The 26,259-nt window shown below is 40.9% G+C and overlaps 1 protein-coding gene across 1 annotated transcript in view; it reads left to right on the top strand.

Moving 5' to 3' along the window:
- Positions 1–23,715, top strand: part of DPP4 (dipeptidyl peptidase 4) — a 76,188-nt gene extending 52,473 nt beyond the window's left edge. The window contains exons 19-26 of the mRNA XM_006114841.5: positions 2,740–2,809; positions 5,711–5,905; positions 7,044–7,098; positions 11,960–12,059; positions 13,775–13,839; positions 21,253–21,325; positions 21,577–21,650; positions 22,856–23,715. Of these exons, the coding sequence (XP_006114903.3) occupies positions 2,740–2,809; positions 5,711–5,905; positions 7,044–7,098; positions 11,960–12,059; positions 13,775–13,839; positions 21,253–21,325; positions 21,577–21,650; positions 22,856–22,954 (731 nt within the window). The 3' untranslated portion in view covers positions 22,955–23,715. The remainder of the gene's footprint in view (positions 1–2,739; positions 2,810–5,710; positions 5,906–7,043; positions 7,099–11,959; positions 12,060–13,774; positions 13,840–21,252; positions 21,326–21,576; positions 21,651–22,855) is intronic.
- The last annotated feature ends 2,544 nt before the right edge of the window (positions 23,716–26,259 follow it).

Genomic DNA, 26,259 nt, shown 5'->3' with positions numbered 1-26,259 from the left:
ATTCCTGTCCAGTGGGAGCTGCGGAGTCAGCACTCAGGGTGAGGGCATCATATAAACCCCCTTTGCCCTCCCTATACCTAGGAGCCAGAGGGATATAGTGGTTATTTCTGGAAGTCATGCAGAGCTTTGGCCCTACTGCGTCACCAACCATACTTTTAGCAATCTATTAAAATCTTGTGGATTGGTTTCAGTAGCCATGGGGAGATCAATTCCAGGAGACTCCCAACCAATCCAGGAGGGTTGGCATCCCTAGTTCCAAAGCACAGTTGCTCTATTGTAACCCCTATCTGTTTCTTGTGATACAGGTTTACACTGTTCAACAAAATGAACATTCTTATGGGAATCAGGTTTTACGAACATCACTTTTTGATACCTCCCTCCTTCTGTTAGCTCATTAATATTATAACTCTCCTTTATCTTTGTGTTTCTGTCTTTTATTTCTAATAACACTTTTAATAAGGTAAAAGATGGGAATGACCAAGGAAGATGGAGGTTTAAAGATGATCTTCCTGCTATCAGTTGTGTGTTCATCTTTTTGTTCCTTCTTCCTCTTACTACTTCATCTCTTCAGGGTAGAAGCTGTTAGGTAAGGGGAACTTTTTCTTCTTTCTTTGTGTAGGACTGGGCAGAAAAAAAAATCCCGTTAATTTAAACTTCAAATCCAAATGCCCTCTTAAATCCATGTGTCTGTACATATGAATGAAGATGTCTGTTCATTCATCTACAGAGCAAAAGATGAAAAACTCACTTTCAACAACACATGACCCAGTATCTTAATTTTTGAATGCCTCTTAGCACAGCTGTGTATTAACATCATATGTAGTCCAAGAGCTACAAATTCCTGAAACACTTAGGGTGTGCCTTCACTGCACCGTAACTCAAAATGAGATACACAATTTGAGCTACATAAACTGTGTATCTTATTTCAATGCTATTTTGAAATAGCACCAAATGACGAAATAAGCTATCTGCACAGTGCCAAATTTTGAAATAAAGCTCTATTCTGAAATGTCCCAGAGGTTTACAAGGACATCAGAATAACGAGCCCGAAATAATGAGCATGTGAAGACATGGGATAGCTATTTCAGGACAGTCCGGTATCCCGAAATAGCGTTGCAGTGTAGATGTAGCCTTAGACTCTAACCATTAGAACACACCACATTCCTAGTGACCTTTGCACGACATCCATTCTTGTAAAATCCTTCAGTGAACAAGCAAACCATGAAGTCTAGAGCAACCCTATGTCAGGTTTACTCAACATGTGGCCCATTGGCCACATGTGGCCCGCAGCCCATTTGTTTGTGGTCCACGGTGCGGTTTGGGTTTACACGGGGCTCAACATGTGGCCCATGGGTGGGATCCTTTGAACATGACCTCCACTGGGAATACACTTCATAACAGCAAGGCATCTCCCAGGTGGAGTGGGCATTCATAGACGCAAGTGGATGGGTACAGGTTGTCAGTGTTTCTGACCCCTAGGGAGGAGGTGCCAAGAGCGCTGGGGCATTGTGGGAAGTGCTGGCTGCTTAGCCTTGTGGGCAGTGTCTGAGAGGTGCTGATTGGTTCACACTGTCCATGTCTGAGTCTGGTACCACGGCTGGGCAGCCCTGCCTCCATCCTGCACAGAACAACAGACGCCCATGTGGGGACGTCAGCCCTGTGGGAATCCAGGATGGGGCTTCCAGGAACCTCTCCTTTTTTGCCTCTTGTGGCTGGCCTGAGTCGTCCAGCTCCCTGCCTGCTGCAGGTTGGAGCGCTCTGGCTTGGGAACTTTTGTTTTTACAGTAAAATCACTACAAGAAACGCACAACCTGAAACTTCAAGCTAAACACCCAAAACACTGGTATACAATTTTATTTTTATTAAGAAGCATTAAAATTGGCAACAAAGAAGAGACACTTGTTGGATGAACACAGGGTTTTCAACCCTATTTGGAAGATGGAATTTGCTTTTGCAGAGATACATGGAAAGAAGCTATTTGTATATATCTGCATATATATTTGCATGTATATGCAACCACACTTAAGTTGTGGCCCCTGGCATGTCTTGTGAGTATCATTGTGGCCCGTGTGGCTTCCAAAGTTGAGTAGCCTTGCCCTATGTCATTCACAGTCTTCACTTAATATGTTTGGTTAACTCTCAGCCCTCCTCTTCCATCACAGTTCAAAAAGGGAAAACAACATCTAATTGCATTACTATTTCCTGTGATGTAAATAAAATAAAATGTATTTCTAAAATTTTGTCTGTAGGCTATTGAACAGTGTTCGTTGTTACACACACACCTGGGAAGTTCGTATTTTTCACTCAGTTTTCTGTCTTATTTGGGATATGGGGGATAGAAAGTTGACTAGAAAAACATTTTTTGAACTAAATACCAGACTGGCAGCATACCACTTTGTCAAGACTTCCCCATTAAATGTAGAATCTTAACCACAGAAAACATATTAAGTTGGTTTTTTTTAAACCCTAACTACCAGTTTCAGAATTTCTAGTGACTTAATTTCTTCATGGTTTGAAAATCTGAATTGAGATTGAAAAAGTCTGAGTCTAAATAAACTAGTAAATTTAAATCTAGACTAATTTGTTTTAGGGCATTTTTGCATAAAATATTCTTTATATTTTTTTTAAAGTAAGAGATGTCCCAGATCTATTTTACTGGTTATGTGAGCAGTGAGCCTGTAAGTTATTCCATCGCACAGCTTATATTATATTGCAAACTTGTTTTTTCTTTACTTTTAGCACTGTGGTATCAGATGATCTTACCTCCCCATTTTGATTCATCAAAAAAATACCCGCTTCTCCTTGATGTGTAAGTCTTCAAGTATATTAGCAATGTAATCACTTTCATTTCTTTCTGAGACTTCTAATAACTTCATAAAACACACAACTAGCCTCTAATAGTGGGTTTAAAAGAGAGAGAAACCACTGTGACTTACAGCTTCCTGTAGAATGTTATGTGCTTTGCTCTACATTGGTCCTTCTAAGCACGTGCACTGTCAGATGCTGTAAGGTTTAACAAGGGTATCTGTTGCTTATGACACTGGATATGCTTTCTATAATATCCTCTGCCTTTTCCATGAGGTGCTGAGTATCCTCAGCTCCCACTGAAATCAGTAGGGACACATCTAAACTGCAGGGCAAAAGTCGAATTCAGGTACACAACTTCAGCTACATCAATTGCACAGTTCAAGTCGAAATAGCTTAATTTGGCTTTTGGCACTGTCTACTCAGCAGGAAGTCAAAGAAAATTCTTCTTTCGACTTCCTTTCCTCCTTGTGAAATGAGGGTTACAGAAGTCAGAGTAAGAAGTCCATCATCTCTAAATTATTTCAAAATAAAGGCTTGCTGTATAGACTCACTCTTTGTTATTTCGAAATAACGTAAGTTATTCCAAAATAACACTGCTGTGTAGACATAGCCTAGGAATTTGGGGAACACCTTATTGTAGAGGACCAGGCTCTATTCTGAAAACAGCTGACCATAGCCCTTTTGCAGCCTGATCCAAAACCTATTGAAGACTCTCACTGACTGCAGTGGACTTCAGATTGGGCAAATAATACATATTACAGGCAACTGACTAGAAAATTATGGCTTTATTTTTGTCTGTTTGCTGGTTCCAAAACTCCACAAAAATGTGCTTTTCAGGTAGGTTAGGAGTATGTAAGAAAACTGTACTATATTGTACAGGCATGTGATCATTCCTATGGGTACATCTACACAGCAGGGCTAAACTTGAAATAACCTACTCAAACTTGAGCCATGCTAATTGCATAGCTTAAGTCAAAATAGCTTATTTTGAATTTGGACACATTTACACAGCACTTATTTTGAAATAGAGCACTCTTCCTCCAACTTCCCTTACTCCTCATACAATGAGGTTTACAGAAGTTAGAGTAAGAAGCCCATTATTTCCAATTTATTTCAAAATAACTGGCTTGCTGTGTAGACACACAATACGTTATTTCAGAATAATGTCCGGTATTCCGAAATAATGCTGCTGTGTAGATGTGTCCTATATGAATAGAAAAATCAGGCTAAAGAATTCATAAGCATAAAAAATAAGGCACTTTCACTGGATCTTGTATATAGGTTCTTTGTTCATTTTCTTCCTCAATTTTCTCTGCTCATACTAATGTATTTTCATTAATTATTTCTATATTGAGAATTACTGAAATTTGCTATTCAGTTTACTGAAAACTGGCTTCACAAGGAGACTAGCATAATTTAGGAGTTATTGATTTTCTCCCAACATAGAAAAGTTACCTCTTTTTCTTTATTTAGTATCATTGGCTAGAATTATTCACTGTTTGCTTACTTACAGTTGTAATAAACAGTAAATCCTCTTCACGTGTTAAAATTCAAAACAAAACTCCTGTGCTCTCATTAACTGTCATCTAGTCCTTTCAGAAACAGAATGATAGATATATAAAGGAGATACTATCTGTTTTATCTAACCATATCTATGTGAGTACTTATGCAGCCCCCGTGTCCATAGTACCTGCGTGCCTCCAAAGTACTTAGAAAACTAGAAAGTACAATAACAAAAATTTCTCATTTCTTCCTTCCCAGCCTTCATGAGAAATAGTTTGATTAGTCCAGTGGTTCCCAATGCGGTGCCTGAGGGCGCCATTGCGCCCGCCAGGGCATTTACGTGCGCCCGCCGAGTGATCAGGGCCGGCCCAAGCCATTCTTGTGCCCCGGGCCCTGGGTGTGTGGCGTATGCACGGCCCTGCCCCCAGGCGCCCGGCATCCCCAAGAGATTGGGGACCAGTGGATTAGTCTATAGCAGTAGTGGGCAACCATCTATGTGTAGCCTTTGAGATATTTTGTTTACCATTGCCCATGTGCAGGGTTGCCAGATTCCACTAGTTTTCATCTGCATATTTTTTTCCCATTGGTAGTACTAAAGTGACATCCACTTAAAGCAAGGGCATGTGAAGTAAAGTGCATGCTGATTGCACACAATATTGACTGTGAAAACCATGCACTCCCTCTGCATCCAATCAAAGTGTTGCTATGCTTCAATTGGCACACCTCGTAAATTCTACGTGTGCAAGAGCATTTAGCTAGGGCTAGCAAAACCCTAGCATGTTGTGATTACGACAATCTTGCAGCCCACTGATATGAAGAAGTGCCACTCACATGGTCCAGTCACCAGCCTGGGAGTTCTATGGGGTGGGGAGTTTTTTGTTTGTTTTTAAATCTCATTGATAAGTCACTGAAAGTGTGGTGAAACAACATGGATTATTTTGTTTTCACAAGTAAAGGCTGTTTACTGTTGATTTAACATTTTAATGAGACAAATAATGAATAATATTTAAACAAAGTACCAGAAATAGATTGTTTCAAAGTGATGCTATTGTTTGACTGAACTAAAGTGACAAAACAAAGAAAGGGAGTTTGCTTCAGATTCTTAATCCCTTATTAAAAATCATTTCAAGGTTGTTACTGTAGTGCAAAGCAATCACATTCCTAAAGAAGGTCCAGTTCTTGCATTGCTCACTCATTTGAATAATTCCACTAAGACTGCTGTTCTTACCCAGTAAAAGCAGGGATTTGAGGTAAGCAGTGGATGGGTTTCACACATTTCTGATGCTCAGTTTAGTTATTAAGTTTTCCTGTTTATTATTTTCAGCAATGACTATCACGTGTTCTTGATGAGTGAATAAATGAACAGCAGATGTTTGTCTCCCTTGGGATTCTTTCACAGCTATGCAGGGCCCTGCAGTCAGAAAGTAGATTATGCCTTCCGTATCAATTGGGCTACATACCTTGCAAGTACAGAACAGATCATTGTGGCTAGCTTTGATGGCAGAGGAAGTGGCTACCAAGGAGACGAAATTATGCATGCAATAAATCGAAGACTGGGAACATATGAAGTAGAGGATCAAATCTCAGCAGCTAGGTAAGCACATACTGGACTGTTTCATTAAATACTATAACACTTCCTTGATGACCCACCTGTTGAAGTTGTAAAAGTGATAAAACAAGACATTCTTCTTTCTATTCAATAAGTAACTCATACAAATCGAGGAAGGGGAAGGAATAGGTTTTTCAAATGGTTATACTGAAATTTGTATAAAAAACTGTAGTTAAATACTATTTAATTTTATCTACTGAGCAGTAGTCAGTCTACGTTGTTAGTACATGTATAAATCAAACAAGGAATATCATAACATCCAGAGAAGGGAGGCTCTGCTTCATCAGAAAAAACACTGCAATATTATGGAAAAGAAAAGATAATCTATATGTAACATAGAGACCCAAGTTCTACTCTGGGCTGACACTTCCTTTTGTCACTCTCTGCTAGTCATCACTTAAGGGGAGATTTTCCAAACTTGGATGTTCATTATATACCATCTCCTAATCATTATCTTGCTAATATTTAGCTGTTGACAGGTGATCACTTACTTATTTATATGGAGCACAAAAAGAAGACTATTTTTAAAACAAATTATTATGTTCAGTTTATCAAGGCTGACATCTAGTTGTATGTGCCGAGCTAATCAGCATTTGCACCTGTAGTATTCACCATTGAGCTTGTACTGGTGGACCTAATTGAAGTAAATGGCATCTATGAGATTACACCAGTATCACTGAGAGGTGAACTTGATTGTTGAAAAGGAATTTCAGTGAATTGAGTTTCATGGATTTTTTTTCAGCCTTTAGCTTTCCTATACAGCCAAATTTCCAGATGTAATCCCTACTCCCTCCCCTTACCATTCCATACATTCGAGACTGCCAATATCATAACAAAAATCACCTAGACTAAATCTCAGCAGAGCATTTTTTTAAACAAAGTTGCCAGGTTTTGTTTTCTGTCAGCAACACACAAAAATCTTCAGACTCAGCAAATTTTATGAAGGTCAGAAAAAGGTGAAACATTAAATTCTGTCTCAAGCAATCACTGGACCAAATGATCCAAACCTAGTTGTATAAGTTAAAATTTCAGCAAATCAAAAAACAGTAAATTGCATGTGATTACTACTATTCTAAAATCTCTGCAGTCTACAAGTGTTTATTTGATTTTTGTTTGCATTTAGAAAATTTTCTGAAATGAGCTTTGTGGATAAGAACAGAATAGCTATTTGGGGCTGGGTGAGTATTCAGATTACTTTGATGAATCTCTGTTGGGCAATTATAAAGGTGTAACTTTTGTGTGTTTTATTCTATGCACAATACATATAATACAAGGAAGTCTGCATTGCTGCTGCTGCTGCTTTTGAACACATCCTATGGACTAAAAAGAACTTAATTTTCAGAGTTAAATTGGCAGCTCTTCACTAATAATCTCCTTCAGCTAATTTTAAAGCATGGGTTTAAATTATAATTCTTTGATTGAGGGTCCCTATTGTAGTCCACTATGGGTTATGAATGTGAGGTGGGAAAATTTGAAAGAAGTGTCCATTGAACTGTGCATGAATCCTGGCTCACCTCCTGCTTCTGTCTAATGGGATGAAGGACAGAGTGAGCTAATCATCTCGCTGTCTTCTCGCTGCCCCATGGTCTAGGTCAGAACCTCCAGTGTTTGTGGCTCTATAAAATAACAATGGATTTAACGTTGTAAATAGTTTTTACAGTTTACAGGTGAGTATTTTATTGCTCTCGTAGGCTATGTCTACACTTCAGGTTTAGAGTGCAGCTGCAGCAGTGCTGCAAGTAACTGAAAGTGTTACCACGGCAGGTGCCCTTGAAGAGAGCTGTCCCCATGAGGGGAGCAGCTAACAGTGCTGGGAACACAGCTCCCTGCGCTGTAGCCTGTTTCACACAGGTACTTTACAGTGCTGTGACTTGCTGTGCTGTGCTGTGTGTGTGTGTGTGTGTGCACAGCAATGCTGTGTGTGTGTGTGTGAGTGTGAGTGTGAGTGTGAGTGAGAGAGAGAGAGAGAGAGAGAGAGAGAGGCTGTTGTTTTTCACACCATGATGAAGACCAGTCATCATAAACTTTGCCTATCTATAGCACCATCTTTGTCAGCAGCTTCACAGTTTCCTGCACTCCAGTGTCTTGGACACATAGAATGACTCTCACCCTGGGGATCTGAATCTGTTGCCACTCCACAGGACTTTTTCACTCCACAGTCCCAGATCTGAAATCCCCTTCTCCATTGAGCCCCTCCATCTCCAGAGATGTAACATCACCACCAAGCGAGGTAGCCACCAAAAAGAGCTTGTCTCCCATCACATATGCTCCCACGGTACCAATACCAGAACTGGTATCGCTTTCGAGGTCCCTTCCAGTCCTAGAATCCTAGTATTCTATGATTCTCTTCATCTGAAGATTACAATCCACCTGATGAACCTCCTCTCTCCCCTACCCCACATCTTACATATCCTCTGAATCCAGAAGACCTGCAAAGTTTGGGACCAACCTCTGCTTCACGTAATTCAGTCATTGATACCCCATGCTATAGGGGCCTCCAAAATCACCTACTGATCCTTCCTATTGGCCTTGGGACCAATACCCTCCTGCAGATTCAATCTGATCTGTCAGGGTAGCGGTTCCCAGCTTGTGATCCATGGCCCACTGCCAGGCTGTGAACTGCTGGCTGGGGCTGGAGTCAGGGTTCCCCTGCCTACCACCTCAGCAGAGCCACGCAGCTGCAGCCCCAGCTACTCTCAGAGGCAGGGCCACCCGGCCCCACCCCAGGAGCAGCTGGGCAGCCACCACATAGCCCACATGGAGGTTACGAGAGCTGCAGCCCGGGCCACAGTACTAAAAATAGCAGCATTGTCCCAGCTCCAGTCTTGGCTCTGGCCCTGTCTGCCACATGGCCCCACCGCTGGGAGCAGCTGAGGCCGCATCTGCATGGTGGCTGCTGGGGATGGACCACAGTACTAAAAATAGCACTGTAACCTTGCCTCCAGTCCCGGCACATGGCGCAGCATGAGCCATGTACTGGGACTGGAGCCGGGGCCATGTTGCTATTTTTAGTAGTATGGTCCTGGCCCCAGCCACCATGCGCACACCTCCCAGGAGTGGGGCCATGTGGCAGACAGGGCTGGAGCTGAGGACGCATTGAGGCAGGGGCTGCATGGCAGGTGGCAGCTGACACCAAGGTTTGGAGCTGCAGGGCTGTGTGGCCCAAAACAGGAGGCTGGCACATGGGGGTTATGGTGGGGGGGGGGGGGGCTCTAAGGCGGAAGGATGGGGATGTGAAGACAGCTGTTCGCAGCAGCTTTAGGGGCTGGGGCTTTTGACAGACCAGTAACATTTTATTTGAAAATTTGCATATTCATTATTTGTATAATGAATATGGAAATACAACAGTGCCAGTCTGCCAAAGGTTTATTAATAGGTTTTCCTGCCCTCAGCATAAAAAAGGTTGGGAACCACTGTGCTAGGGAGTCACCCCTTGCCTCCCTTCTAAGAGGAGGGTCACATCTGCCTATGGATCCTGCATAGAAAGAAGAATATTATGTACCAGATCCAGCAGTACCTCCAGAACCATTAGGACAGCTATCTTCATCTCATAGACTCATAGACTTTAGGGTCAGAAGGGACCATTATGATCATCTAGTCTGACCCCCTGCACAATGCAGGCCACAGAATCTTACCCACCCACTGCTAGAATAATCCTCTCACCTATATCTCAGATACTGAAGTCCTCAAACGATGGTTTAAAGACCCCAAGATGCAGAGAATCCTCCCGCAAGTGACCTGTGCCCCATACTACAGAGGAAGCAGTGACCTCTACATCTCTTTCACCCCCAATGGCTTCAGACAGTCCAGGACCACCACCTCAGGATTGCTGGAGAACTCTGGATTCTTCTCGAAGAGGTCCTGGACACCCAGCACAAACTTTTAAACATCCTCCACTTATCTGGAATCTACAGACTATAGCTTTCTTTAATAATAAAGACACACTGGAGCCAGTTGGGACAGTTTTGATACACTCCCTTCCCCTGCACTCCCACTAAGGTGGAGAAGGTTACTACATGTCAGCCAAAGGGGCAGAATCTTTGGCTTTTTTACCCTGCTTCCAACTCACTGGTGGTCTGAGCTGCTTCTGAAGGGCTAGAAGCAACCTCCACAGTCTACTCCTAGGGATAGCGAAAACAAACACCTCCACTTCAGGATAGGCAGTTACCATGCACTAATGGCTAAATATGATGCCCTGAACTATGCCTGGTTTGCAGAATTTGTTGACAGCCTTCTGCAACAGGACAGAGCTCATTTCCAAACTTGCATAGAGAGAAGCAAACTGATAAGTCATGGCTATGTCCAATTTTTAGTAGATGCTGATATGTTCTCTAGTGTAGTGTTTCTCAAAGTGGACAGTGGACCCACTCTGAAATAGCTGCTACCAGGCTGCTCCAGTTTGTTTACTTACCTGATCTTCAGCCATAGCTCACAAGGCTGCCCTCCAAACATTTAACTTCTTGCTGCGTGTCTCTTTTTTCCATGAAGGTCACTTTCCTTATAGCCATCACCACAGCCATGCACTCTTGGCAAGCTTGTAGTGATGATATTTACATATTTCATAAGGAGAAGGTTGTTTTGTTTCTACATCCCAAATTAACCCTCAGAAGAATTTCAGAATTTCACCTTAACCACCAATCAGCTTACTTACCTTTGTACTTTCCAAAACCACATGATTCCTCAGAAGAATGAAGACTCCACTCCCTCAGTTTTTGGCAGGCTTTGGCCTTTTACTTGTAGAGAACAAAACCAATCAGGAAATACCTGAGGCTGTTCATCATTATAGCAGAGAGAGCCAGGAGGCCTGTCATCTTCACCTAGCTAATTGTCAAATGGATCTCTGGCTGAATTCTACTCTACCAGCTACCACACCTCTCTCTTCTCCCCCCTGGACTGAGAGTTTATTCCCCCAGAGAACACGCAATGACTGTGGCATCTCTTCAGGAGATGCCCCTTTGTTGAACATGTGGGGCTCCGTTCACAAGACATTATGCTCTGGTGCAGAACTTCTCTGCTGGTGCCTTCTTTGCAATGGTGGTCTTCTACTCAGCTTTACCACCTACATTCTTGCATTCTTATAATTAGTTACTGCTTGTTGGTCACCCTCCATGGACTACAACAGGGACCATCACAGGACAAAAATGGGACATTATTGACCTATAACTGGTAGGTTTTTGAGATGTGTGGACCCTTTCTATAGTCCACTGCCTGGCCTCCTTCCCTTCTGCTTTGGATCTTCTCTGATTCCCTGAAGAGAAGGAACTAGAGAGACAGTCAATCTGCTTCCTCTTTTTTCCCTTGGACTGATGTACAAGGTGTACCAAGGTGGATGTGCAGATCAGTGCACACTGCTTTCATTTCTCTAGCTCTGGGCACATGGACTACATAGCAGACCACACTTCTTGCAGAACTTCCCATTAGCTCAGTCATTCTGCCACACATTGATAGCCCCATTGATTTCTGTCAGGCTGGTTGTGTGCTAAAACTTAAACCTGTATAAGTGTTTTGCTCTACTGGGATTGAAGGCCCCCAGTCCTGCAACGGGTTTCAATAATGTTGGTCCCTACATCTATGAATGTCATTGATAGTCACTGGACTCACAGTTGCATGAGGGTTAGTCCATTGTTATCCCATTGCCATATAGGGACAAGTCTCTAAAGTTACTTATCTCTTTAAACGTTGAGAGGAAATTGTCAAAACTGGCCTCTAAACTGTTATCAGTGCAATCACTTGTAGCAGCAAGTAACACCTTTTAAGTATCTTGCTGCCTGCTTATCAGGTACTTAAACATCTAGTTTGTAAGATTCTCATCTGCCCATAGTAAAGGGCAGTCAGTGTGCTGTTACCTGGTCCCTGGAGCAGATTGAAATGGGGACTGTCACTCTCCAAGTCATAAGCTTGGTCTTGATATTACTGCTCCAGGGGGAGTACCTACCTTGGGATGGAGGTCTCAATATAAAAACCACAGAGCCTGAATACGTGCAGCAGATGGGCCCTCCCTTCCTTCGCCTGAAAATAACTGCTTTGTTTCCTTCTCAGTCTTATGGAGGCTACGTGACCTCCATGGTGCTTGGGTCTGGAAGTGGAGTGTTCAAGTGTGGAATTGCTGTGGCCCCCGTGTCGCGGTGGCAATATTATGGTACGTTATGGCTTCCCAGTTGCAAATATTCTCCTATGACATGCTGCAGAGAGCTGAGTCATACAATAAGACTTTGTCTATTAACTGGATAATCTGTCATAAATGTCATTTGGTCTGCTTTGGTGGGGTGTTCGGTATTGCAAATTCTCCATATTCTGTTTTTCATTTTAAAAGAGCCTGAATTAAAGATAATATATTTAACCTTTATAAAGCACAGAATTACTGTAATATTTGCAATACTACTGTAATGTAAATGTAATGTAAATGTCTGCATTTGCATTCATAAACTGCCATGTGTTCTAAAGTGTTGAGAAATGACTATTGAATGTCATAAAATTCATTACTATTGGTACTTGTTTCTTTAAATTACTACTTTGCTTACAGGATTGAGCTATAGGAAGAATAACAACATGTGTATTGTAAATGTTTCTATTAAAGGGACATAGAGTATTTTTAAGCAACAGCTGGGAATTGCCTCAAAGTTATTTGCCTTGGATGTGTAATATTCACATTTTACAATTGTAGTTCATTCTCTGAAGAAATCGCTCAAAACTCAAGAAATGGCTCTCTGGAAAATAAAATCTGTATATACAGATAACTCGTAGAGCCAAACAAAAAACAATGCTGTGATCACATGCTAGTAAAAGGAGTGTTTCCAATTTAGATTGATTTCTGTACATTGATTTGTTCATGATTGGTACTTTAATACTGTCATATGAAAAAAGTGGAGAATTGAAAACAGATTATTGCAAGGTTCTGTTTATTTTTACAAAAAGCTTATTTATATCTATCTATCTTACAACTGCTTGTAGGAGCTTGTTTATTAGAAGGAGCAATATCAAGATAGTAGTCTTGAGCTAAAATGGGAGTTTTTAAACTGAGTTGGATCTGGTCCTATAAATCCTCGAGCCCAGAAAGTTTTATTAGTGTTATTTTATTTTACAGTTTTCAGTTGCCTGTAGTTGCTGTACTCAAATTGTCATGACCTTTTAGGGCAGATATTCCATTTCAATCCTATTCAAAGAGTGGCAATCAGAGAAATACTAAAATTCCAGATTGTAATTTACTAGCTCATTGAAAAAGACACAGTGGAATTACAAAGCAATTTGAATGCAGGTGGTTCTCTATCATAATTGGAGTAATCACTAGTTAAACAGAGATTGAAATGTGAGTATTGCACCTCAGTTTGTGGATTTTAGCATAGAAAAAGGCAACAACTCTGGCATCTAAAAAAATTCAGAAAACATGTAGCTCTCTAGAAAACATGAGATACTCAATACAAAGATAAAGATAAAGCAAATAAGGCCTAATTCATCCATCAGAAAATAAGCCAATTTTGGCAGTTTCCTTTCTTAAGATCATTAAGTTCTCAATACCTTAGACCATTTATCTGGATGATTTTTTAGAAATCAGTAAATGTTAGAATCTCAGCAATTTCCTTATGATTACTGAAAGCATAACATGTAATGTACCATTGATACAAGGTGATTATTAATATTCAGCATTCAGGTGTCCATGGCAACAGCAACATTAAATATTCTTAATGATTATGGATACCTTGTGAAATTCATCAGGTAAAATGGTGACTTTTTCCGAAATGGTAATGCATTCCATATGTCTTTGAGTTACAGAACATGTGGACTTTCAGGTAGACAAAAGCGCTTACAAAAATAGAAGCCTTTTACTATATTGTATTCACACTTTTAATCTTACAGATTCAATATATACAGAGCGTTATATGGGTCTTCCTGTAGCAAGTGATAATCTGAAAAACTATGAGGTAAGAAGATAGTGCTTAATTCCTTTTTAACATGATTAAAATATATTTTGTCCCTGACGCACATTTTGTCCCTGAAGTTATTAATGCTTTCCAATTTAATCCAGAATAACTTCTTCAGTTACTTATTAACAAGACAATTTGTTCTACACTGTGTTTTTAGGAGTTCTAGTGTTACTTCTTCCTGGATTTAGAATTAAGTTGTTACCACTGACCCCAGGAATACACTATATGTTAAAAAATCTGTTTGATTTGGACATTTTACAAGATGTCATCAAAGAATGTAAATCATGGTATTATTTCAGTTATCAAGGAATTGATTCAATTTAAAAATATGATCTGCTAGTGGGGGACTATGCTGTGTCTTAAACAAACACATTCAATCAAAATGAAGTCACTATGGTCTTCTGAGGTTTTAAAACATGCATTTTCCAGATTATTTGTGTAGATGGTGTTAAATTTAGAGTGAATCCATCCTTGTGTCATGCCACAAAAACTGTCATGGGCCGGAAGAAAATTAAATTAAAACTCCTAGGACTCCTTTACCCTAGACAGTCACAATAACTCTAATACTGTGAGTTTCTTTATAAAACTACAGACAAAGTGCAATGTCATGAAACATTAAGAAACACTTTCTTGCAGTATTGCAGACCTCCAGCTGTCAAAAATCGTGACTCGGGTGCCAAAAAAAAAAAAAAAAAAAAAAGAGAAATTATCTTAAAAGTAATGAGATAGATAGATAGGTAGTTTCTTAATATGCCTTCTGGTTCTGAGTCTGTATGTTTCACTTCAAATTTTTAATTTTTTTCTCCATGCTTCAGAGAGTTAGAAACAGTTCTGTATTTTTGTTTAGTTTTGGTTTTGATTTTTTCCAAAGACTTGCAATGCATTTTCAAGAGAGCAGCACTCCTCCTGTTGGATTAAACACTACTGAGGTTGAATTGAATCCTCAGATTCTGCAGTGGGGAAACGAAATCCAGGGGCCTTGGACCCTACTCTGTCAGCACAAAATTGTTATAGTTCTGGCCTAACCACAGAACTGGGGTTTCCCTAGCACAGTGGAATAGTCATTGAGTCAGCCTAGACACTGTAGGCCAGTGTTGTTCAACCTTTTCGTATAAAGTACCCCCTTCTTTAAAAAAAAAATATTTATAAGTACCCCCAGTACCTACAGTTTTCAGACATGCAACATTTTTTTCTACCATTGCAATACATTTGTTTAAACAACTTAATTGTAGCCGGGAGGGCCATGACATTTCTGGGTATAAAAAATACAAAAATAATAAAGCACTATAGAATGTAACTGATTTTTTTCTCCAAATTTCAGTGTGTTGACATACCCCCCAGACTTCTCTCAAGTGCCTCTGAGGGTACTCGTACCACTGGTTGAGAAATACTGCTTTAGGCCACCTTCCCCAGCTCATGGTGTACATGGATTCTTTTTTTTGAATAAGGAAATCATCAGGACCACATTGCCCTGTAGAGCAGCTATCTCCAGCAGCCTGAATAATCCCTTAGAGATGTGGGGAGGGGGAGCTCTAAGCCTTCACTAAATTACACTAGGGATAGGACCACCGCTGACCACCCAATAACAAGCATTAGGGGGGCATAAAACATCTTTATAAATTAATTCCAGGGATTTGCACAGATGTAGGGGGATTCTCTGGTAGGAGTAGAGTCAGCATAGCTTGTGGAACTGGAGAAATGGCTGGAGTGTTCCTATACCCTACCTGCCAAAATGGCTTATGAGAGCACTTGGCAATGAGGCACATATTACGGCTGCCTGTGGGCACAATAGCTCAAACCAATTTATAACAAGCCCCTAGATGAAAGCAATGCATCTATTTAGCCCTGATCACCTCAGCAGTTTAGGCATGAATTTGGTTCCCAGAGTGAGTTTGTTGGGAGGAGCTGATACGGGAGAATCAAGGAGCCCATTGTGAGAGGAACTAGAGTGGGGAAGTGTGCATCTGGAGACAGGGAGTGAAGGGTTATTCATTTTGGTGAGTTCAGAACACAATTAGTCTTAAACCACCGCTGGGTTACTGGAAAAGAATGGTAAATTGTGCTCATTATGAGATGCAGTGATTATGCCGTGAACTACAGTATTCAGATACACTGAAATATCTGCTTTGAGGACCCATCTCATTTATATAGTCAATGTAAGCTCTCTGGTGGCAATGGCCTGGGTCACTTGAAAGCTGCTGTAAGTGGTGGAAGAGACTGTGAACCAAATCTGACTTTTCATGGCTCCATTACTACGGGGAATAGATCAGGCTCGATTATGGCCTCCTTACCTGACCAGATCTGCTTTTTTGCTAGCTGTTAGCTCTAGCATCGCTCCTTTTGGCCTTTTTTCTCTCAAGTACGTTCCTTTTAAGGCAGTGAGAACTGTAGCAGCTCAGCTAGGTAGAAATGTAAATATAAGTCACATTCTTGCTACAGAATGCAACATTTACATGCTGGGTGCACAAAGTCATTCTCCAACTTCACGGCACAGATGGCACCAGAGGACTGTTTGATCCTTTCATGCCAGGAGTCGAATTTTCTTGGCACTGCATCCCTCACTGGCAATGGCCATGTTGAAACTGCCAGTACCAAGAGCTAAAGGTTTTAAATGTGTTACTCAGAGGACTAATTGGGGAAGATGGTGGCTAGATGGAAAAGAGGGTGAGGATACAGATCATATTGCCACATTATACACCTTCTTTTAAAGCAGGGTTTCCCAAGCTATGGGTTGGGACCCAAATATGGCTCGCCATTACATTTCAAAAGGGTCACCACGTGTCTCCGCAGGTAGCTCTGTCCCTTCTCCTCTCCCCATTTTTGAAGTGCCTTAGGTCACAAAGTCTTCCTGAATTGTCAAAATGGGTCCTCATCTGGAAAAGGTTCGGAACCACTGCTCTAAAGGTTGAAAAGTCTGACTAAAGTCTTTGTTCATTGTGTGCAATGAGAATCAAAATTTGTTCTGTTCCTTTGCCTATGCAGTACTCCCAGGTATTAATTTTGGAGAATTTGTCTGCTTCCAAGAACCTCATTTCTGGAACTTTGCTGACCCCATGCAGCAAGTAGCCCTTCAAAGCCCTTTCTTTATGGTCCAGGAGTGCTGATACAGACTAATCAAAACTGCCCTTATATCATCCAGAAAGGTAGTAACAAAACGAAGTTCCTTCTCCTCTAAGTACTAAAGGCTCTGTCCCCAGTAGTGCTGACAGCCAAGCCATTGCTCACATGTGGGACAGTGACTGGAACCAGAAGCTGAGCCCTGATCTTGTGTGTAACACCGGGCTGCTCTAATTAGAGCATTAGGATCAGTTCTCACCTTGTTTCCTTCACATACAGCTCAACATTTGTTCCAACTATATAGTTAGAATTGAACTTATTTTTGAGATGCATGTTCCCCTTTGATGCTCAGAAGAAAGCTAGAGGGATGATTTTAACTCACATCCTGCTAACAAGCTAATTAGGTGTAATGGCTATTTTTACTTTGAAGTATGAAAATAAGAGAGTTGACAAAGAAAGGGGCGAGCATTGCTAGAACTGGTAGCAAAGTTGTGTGAGACAACAGGAGTAGGGCTGAGGTATGGCTCAAAAAGAGGAAGGAGACCAGTTTTGTTCTATTCCATTCTGTGGAGGTTATATAATGGAGTTACACACATGAAAATGAGAATAAAATAGGGCCTATTTTGTTCTGTTGGATACCTAGAGGCTGTGTCTACACTGGCGGGTTATTGCACAAGTACGGCCGTTCTTGCACAAGAATCCTCAGAGCGTCTACACTGCCCGCTCGCTCTTGTGCAAGGAAATTTACAGTACGGCATGGTAAGAGACGGCTCCTTGCGCAAAAGCTACATTCTTTTTTAACAGGTGTAAGCCCTCTTGTGCAGGAGCTCTTGCGCAAGAGGGCAGTGTGGATGCTCAGCAGGGATTTCTTGCACAAGAAAGCCCTATGGCTAAAATGCTTTCTTGCGCAAGAGAGGGCCATGGGCGCCCTTGAGCAAAATCACAGCTTGCACATGGCAGTGTGGACATTTTCTTGCGCAAGACTTCTTGCACAAGAACACTTGCACAAGATGTTCTTGTGCAATAAGCCGCCAGTGTAGACATAGCCAAAGAGTCTTGTCTAATGATGGAGGCTTGAAAAGTCCCTGGAGCTAATGGAAGTTGTAACATGTGAGAGATGGGTACCAATACAAAGAGTGCAAGCCCTAGGCTGATGAATGGGGGTGGTTGTGGGGAGGAGGAGTTGGGCCTCCAACCTAGGGCAAGTCCTAGGGCTTATTGGAGAGATCATGACAGGAACCAGAGCCTTAGAAATCAGAGAAAGCAGTAGCCTAGAGCTTACAAAAAGGGACTGTTCAGCTCGTGAAGGAGATTTTTTTGCAGTTCACTCTGAATTTGATATGCTGTTGGCAAGTGTTTGAAACAGTCATAGATTTGGCAATCTTTTGCTAGCAGATTTGAAATGTTCAGTCCTTAAGAACTGCTGCATCATTAGGTTATGCAAAACAGGGTACAATTTTGTAAATATGCCATCTTGTACTGATTTGACATTTGTTCTATTAGCTGAGAATATGCCAAAGGGAGAGAGACCTTCAGATATCAGCCAAACCTTAACTTGTTTGTTGAGCTCTTATAAAACGGTGACTGCTGTGTGATCTTTAGCGAAGCCAGTTATGCTCAGTGTGGCCCAGAGCTGAACACTTCCACTGACATGGCCCTGAGAACTGTGATTTCTGCAATACAACCCATGAAAACAAGTAGCCATGCTGCTACATTGGATTTATTTACACTTAAGTGAGTCTTAGGCCCTGATTCAATGCATCAGCTGTCTTGCAGAGGTGGCCATATAACTTGAGAGTGTTCCTGACTTTGAAACCTCCATTGTTCAAAGTAAGCAGGTCATAGGCTGTTCTCTGGGTTTGGTCCAGTGCATGTAAAAGCAGAATACAACCACACCCAACCGTAAATACCCAGGGTTAAAGGATAATCTATTGGGAAAGCAGTTGCTGTTATATGAGTTTTGTGTTCTTCTAATTTTGGGGGAATATTTACAAGTGATATTGTCTAATGTTCACACTGAGAGGAAAGAGGCTAAGAAAAGTGGCGTTTGAAAGCTAATGTCAGATTTACAAAGTTGATCAAGTATAAGGCCTGAAAGTCACAGAGTAAAGGCAGAAGGAAATAACTGACCAAATCATGCATCTCCTTCCCCATACCACACTGATCCCTCTTCTCACCTCCTTTATAAATAATAAAGGTTGATTTGCTGGAAAGAAGCTCCAAACATGATTAAACAATCAGCTGGAGGTGCTGCTTCTCTGCGCCTATGGAAAATGTTCCAGCCAGTGAATGCTGCTTAATTGGTTTTGCCAGTGGACCGTTGCTTCCTATTTCTCGTTCTCTCTCAATGCTACTGTACTCATGTTTCTCCGGGCAGAATTACCTTGCCATGACTGTCAACTTTCCAACTTTGATATTTTCTAGGATGTTTTTTTCTCACATGAACATAATAAATAATAATACTCTTGTTTCTAGCACTATTGTATCCAGCTTTAAGTATGTCATTGGTTTCCAGACATTTGATCTGTCCTTCCAGATCCCTCTTCTGCAGTTATTCTGAGTTTGATAGTGAAAGTTGGAGCAGTTAATAGTTTATTTTGTTGAGCATGCAATACAATTTTATTTTGTGTTTATTTGCAATTTACAGCAGGTAAACTTTATTACATTACTATAATGGCAAAAAGTGGCCTTAAAGTGGGAATAAATAATACTTAAACCACTTTAAGGTCACTTTAATAGAACAATGTAAACAGGAGTAAGTGTAAATGAGGAACACTCCATATTATAGTTTCTTCATAGCATGTGACATTTGACTTTTAGATCTAAAATTATGAGAATTCTTTCTATAGATCTAATTTTCTCAGATATTAAAATAAAATATATCATTACTAAAAGACAAGCATTTACACGTATGCTCCTCATGATATGTATTTTATATATGTAGTACAAAAAGATTCAAGAAGGATTAGCAAAAGAGCAATTAAATATTGTTAATGCATGAAAATTTGCTTTCACATTTTTTTTTTAAATCAGCTGCGCGTATGTTATATTTCTCACTAGGCCTACTTTATTGTGATCTTAATGTACATATCCAAACTATGTCTTATACCCTTCCTTGTACATATAAATGATCTCTTCTTCAGCCTGAATTTCCTCTTTTCTTTATAGCAATTCTCGAGTTGTAATTGCAAGTCCCAGCAATCATCATATTGCTAGTTAACATACTGTATGTAGTCAGTGTTTTAAATTTGCCATTATTAATCTTAGTAACTGCTTTCTCATGTCAGTATTTTTCTGCTTCCAAAGTGCGACCTAGCTTCAGATATGGCTTTGGTTCAGTGTTATTTTCTTCTTGTATTTCATATTCCTTCAATTTTTTAAACATCTTTTACACACTCAATGGCTGTGTCTACACTGGGCCGCTTATTCCGGAAAAGCAGCCGCTTTTCTGGAATAACTTGCCAGCTGTCTACACTGGCCGCTTGCTTTCCGGAAAAGCAATGACGATCTACTGTAAAATTGTTAGTGTTTTTCCGGAAAAACTATGCTGCTCCCGTTAGGGCAAAAGTCCTTTTCCGGAAAAACTGTTCCGGAAAAGGGCCAGTGTAGACAGCACAGTAGTCTTTTCCGCAAAAAAGCCCCAATCGCGAAAATGACGATTGGGACTTTTTCCCAGAAAAGCGCATCTACATTGGCCACGGACGCTTTTCCAGAAAAAGTGCTTTTCCGGAAAAGCATCCTGCCAATGTAGACGCGCTTTTTCCGGAAATACTTATAACGGAAAACTGTTCATTTCCGGAAAAGGGTGCCAGTGTAGACGTAGCCAATAAGTATACATCTAAATTTGTCACTTAGATATAAGAGGTTCTATATATCCTGAGATAGCCATAGATATATAGTAGTGTATGTTTTGCGGAGGAAAGTTCTTGTACAGTCTCTCAGAAATAGCTGTACACCCTACATTTAATGCTACATTTAATGTACACGCTACATTAAAAAGTAATGTTGTCACGGTAATACATTTTTTAATGGATTACTGCATAGCACTGGAAACCCATAGCAAATACAGGGCTGTGAGCTAGTAACAGCATGTCGGCAATGCATTGCATGGGGGCCTCTCTTATAACTCCATCCCTCTGGAGTTGTAATGCAAGTTACTTTGCAGACACTCTGCACATGAACATCCCAAATTGAGAATCACATTGTGAATGTTCCCATGTAAAGTACAACACATTTGAATGTTATTTTATTTATTTTTATTCAGAGGACCACTAGTTATGTTAACTGAAATGAAAATCAGTTGCTGGCAAACCATTTCTTGAACAATAGCACTTTTTTTTTTTTTAATTTCAGAGTTCAACAGTCATGGCCAGAGCCAAAAATTTCACACAAGTTGAGTATCTCCTTATTCATGGAACAGCAGATGGTGAGTTGCAGCTAATTAGACATTTTTTGTCAGTTAAACTACTGACAAAACAAAATCATGTAGGGGCAAGGCTGTTACATTTACATCAGTAAAATAATTTAGCTTTCCACAAGTAATTTGTCTTCTAGCAAGCAGTGCAGGAAAGGCATGTATCTTAAACAATCTTGCTTGTGTGTTCTGTGCATTGTTTTGTTTTCCCCCAAAGCGGTTCAGAAGCCATGTTTGCTTTACCTTTTTCTTCTTATTCCCAGATAATGTTCACTTTCAACAAGCAGCACAGATCTCCAAAGCTCTCGTTGATGCCCAGGTGGATTTCCAAGCAATGGTATGGCTCTCTGTTTATAAGTAATGTTGTCAGGGTTACAGTCTCTCATCTGATCTACCTGCCAGATCTGAGAGGAGAATGTAGCTCTTACTTGTATCATCTCAAGAATGTGCATGTATTATAGGGAGGCATAAGTAGTAACTGCTTTAGTGAGGTTGTGCTGAGATTTGTACTCAAACTAGGATGACAATCTCTTCCCCGGTTTCTGGATCTGAATTTATTCACCAAATTTGGCAAAATAATTGAGGACAAAGTAATTTCCTGTATAATTTTTTAGTTAAAGTGGCAACTTTTGCAGAGGGCCTAGAGGAAATTTTGTCTTTTTGAAATTTCACCCTGTTATCCTCATGTTTCTTAGGGTTCCTTTAGCTCCATAAAGCACAGCTCATCATACTTCACATTCACACTCTGATAATACCTTGTATGTGGGCCACATCTGAAATTTGTAGTTAAATCCCAGAGTTCTTCATTGTTCACAGCCATCAGCTACTTGCCTTTTTTGATGCTACATATGAAAGCTAAGAAATCTAAGAAAGCTAAGAAAATCCTGTTAGCACAGAGGTAGGGCTGATAGTATGTCCCACCAGCACACACCATGTAAGAACTAGGGGTCACCAAATGAAATCAATAGGTAGAAACAAACAAAAGGAAGGGGTTTCTTTTCATGCACAGTCACATAGTCAACCTGTGGAACTCCTTGCCAGAAGAGGTTGCAAAGATAAGGAGTTTAACGGGGTTCAAGAAAGAACTAGATAAATTCATGGAGGTTAGGTCCATCAATACTTATTAGCCAAAATGGGTAGGAATGGTGTCCCTAGCCTCTATTTATCAAGGGCTGGAAATGGATGACAGGAGAGAGATCACTTGATAACCTGTTTCTGTTCACTCCCTCTGGCATTGGCCGCTGTCAGAAGATAGGGTACTGGGCTAGATGGACCTTTAGTCTGGTCCAGCATGGTCATTCTTATGTTCTTATAAAGCAAGGAAATAACTAAGTTGCTCAGTACTTCATCGACATTCCACACATCAGTTCCCCTTCTCAGCCTCACCTGCCTCCACCATCATTCCAACAACCAGCGGACGCACTGGAACTCTGTTAATTTGTTTGATTACATATGTGTTGTTTATGTATGTTGCATGTATCAATTATATCTACCTCTATACAAAACTTCTGCACAGTGTAATACTGTTTTTCTTTTCCCTAGTGGTATACGGACAAAGACCATGGCATTGGAGGACTGGCACATAGCCATATTTATACCCATATGAGCCATTTCATTAAGCAATGCTTCTCATTGCCCTAGTTCCAAAATGGCATTTCATACCATACTGGGATTTCTCTATCAAGTTGTTAATAATGGCACTTTTCCAGTAGATTCTTTCATCTATACTTGCACTGAGCCAATATAACTATTTTTATGAACATCTGAAAACAGTTTTTTAAATTCTTAATGACCACATCATGTCCATTTTTATGACAATCTCTGTTGCCAAGCAACTATTGAATTTTTATTTAAATTTGTTTTAAATCAGGTTTTACAGCACAAGAATGTTTACATGCCATTTGCCAAATTTCTTTTTTTAAACTATGGTGCTTAAATGAATACCTTTTTTGTACTTTCTACTTTCACTCTAAAATGGAAATGTAACACATATAATCTGGTTCTTATATTAGTGAGACTGATTGATAAGTTACTCATACATTCACAGAGTTGCTAGCTGAATAGCATACAATTATGGATTTGAAACATACTTTTTGATGTTATCCATGTAAATTTTGACAGTTGCAGGAAATTATTGGGAGGGGGCAGACAATTACTGAATGGCAGTAGATGTTGAGAAAAAGCTTTATAACCATTAAAACATAAATTGAAATCACGTCGTCGAATATACAAAGTAAATATCCTTAATTAAAACTAAGTTCTCAACCAGCATTTTTGTTCCTGGACATTCTCAGTTTTGATGCAATAATATTTTGTTAGTTTGTACATGTACAGTGAAATTGATATTTATCAAGAAAATTTAAATCCTTTCATGCCTAATTATAACCTGTCAAAAAAACTCAGATGGCTAATAGAGGTCTTTTCTGAAGTTTACTGAAATCTGAATATTTTTACTGAAAATCAGGATGAAATTTTCAACAAAAACTTCTGCAAAAATGATGTCCCCTCCCCCCTTTAACCAGCTATACTAAAAAGAGCAATAAGGGAGACTTACATATTACATTTCTTGTAGAAAACACTATTTTTTTCAGAACAATTCAATTCATCAGATGACATGATGGATCTACTCTGTAGGATTATGTAAACACCCTCCCATGCCAACAAACACAGATTGATTATAGGAAAGCTCTGCAAAGTCCTTCACAGATACCTCTCAAAACAGTGGGGTTAAATTTCACAAGTGCCTAAAGGGCACCAGCATTGTGGCACTTACTCCTTAATCAGATAACCAGGTTTGCTTACATGCAACATGAGCAAGGATTTTTGGCCACTGTTACTTAGTGTAATCTTTGAGAGGCATCAACTGTATCACCATGGGTAGGTTGCCAGTGTTTAAGATACAGATAATGAATGAAAAAGGATAATGCAACCTGATCATCTAACAATCTGTGGGAACAAAGACTCAATGATGTCTTTGTATAGAAATGTGCTATAGTGTCAGAGTTTTCCACAACCTTCCTATAAAATTCTCTCAGACTTATCATGTTCCACTTAACAGTCTCCATGCTGGAAAAATCAGGACTAGTATGAGCCTTTTAGAATTAAAAATAAAGAGACCATACAGTGCTGTAGCTTTTAGCAGAGCTCTCTGTGCCCTGTATGGAAAGAGCTAAATCATTTGTCTTAAAACCAGAACAGCAAACTTGTAATGGACTAAAGGCATAGGTATGGACAGAATCAATATTTTGTTCTGTACAATAGTGATAGAAATGTAGCTGTGTTAGTCTGGGGTAGTTGAAGCAAAATGCAGGACAATGTAGCACTTTAAAGACTAACAAGATGGTTTATTAGATGATGAGCTTTCGTGGGCCAGACCAGAAGTGGGTCTGGCCCACGAAAGCTCATCATCTAATAAACCATCTTGTTAGTCTTTAAAGTGCTACATTGTCCTGCATTTTGTTCTGTACAGTACCTGTAGTTCTTTGTCAAAACTCCAATAACAAATACATTTTTGTAATGATGAAAAATTAATCCAATGCAGAATTTCCACCCTTTTCACAATTGTGTTTGTTTAGCCCTTGGTAGTATTGTGTAACAAACTACGACATTACTATATGACATTTAGCACACTGGGTTTCTTACCTATCAGGTAGTTATTACATGTGCATGACGGGTTAGTAATCTTAGGTGTGAATCTAGAAGTAGTCAGATTAAAATCCAGGGAGGAAACAAACTCAAAGAAGCATTAGTGTTCCATCTCCATGAAGAGACAGACTGGCTTCTAGTGGAAACAAGGCTGCAGTTTTCACAAACGTGTACTTTGAAAACAGTACAGCCTTACCTCATTTACTCAAACAGATCCCTCCACCTCGTGTGATTGATAGGATTATCTCCATTACAGTGGTGTTTTTAGGTGTAGGACGACAATAATTAGATATGCTGAAAGCTATAGAAGTGATAAGTAACTTTTCCTTCCTTATTTATGCCAGGGGAAGCACATTAAAGAAACATTAAAAAATAGCAACCATGATAAAATAATCTCTTGTGTAGAAACCTTTTTTTTTTTCAATGGGCCTCAGCTCTCCCCCGAGGACAGGTATGAGAGCTTCATAAAGGATAGTACAGCTTTCCTTCATTAGTACTCACTGCAAATAATAGGGAGTGCTACCAATTGAAACAAATATCTCTTAGTCATATTAATACCACTCTATGCCAGAAATCTACTGACCGCTATACAGGCAGTCCCCGACTTACGTGGATCCGACTTATGTCGGATCCGCAGTTACGAACGGGGCTGCCCCGGAGTACACGGACTGCGGGACCTCGCGGTCCCACTGCCCGTGTACTCCGGGCGAGAAAAGCTGCTCCGCGTCTCCCTGGTCTGCAGACCAGGAAGACGCGGAGCAAAGCCGCTGCCCAAGCCTTCCCTCCCCCCCCCCCGCGACTTTGCAAAGCCTCGGGGAAGCCAGCAGTGGGGCAGCCCAGGCTTTGCAAAGCCGCGGGGGGGCTCGGGCAGCGAGGCAGCCCAGACGCCCCGCGGCTGTCCCGCTGCCGGCGTCCTCAGAGGCTTTGCTCCCCATCTCCCTGGTCTGTTGGTCTCCAGCAGACGAGGGAGACTGGGAGCAAAGCCGCGGAGGACCCAGGCAGCAGGACCGCGGTGTGTCTCGGTCCGCCGCCCGCGTCTTCCTGGTCTGCTGGGGTGGGGGGGGGGGGCGCAGCTAGTACGCCCCCCCCCCCCCAGCAGACTAGGCTTTTCTCCTGACGCCTGTGGCAGAGCAGCTGGGGCGCTGCCGGTTGGTCCCGCAGCGTTGCTCTGGGCGCTACTGGACCAACCCAGCAGCACCCCAGCTGCTCTGGTCCTGATTCAGCCACTGCTGGTCAGTTTCAGCAGCAGCTGAATCAGGACGCCTGGGGCAGAGCAGATGGGGTGCTGCTGGGTTGGTCCA

This window comes from Pelodiscus sinensis, chromosome 7 (assembly GCF_052426305.1).
Source record: "Pelodiscus sinensis isolate ZL-2025 chromosome 7, ASM5242630v1, whole genome shotgun sequence".
NCBI classification, from domain to species: Eukaryota; Metazoa; Chordata; order Testudines; family Trionychidae; genus Pelodiscus; species Pelodiscus sinensis.
This window is presented reverse-complemented; position numbering and strand designations above follow the sequence as displayed.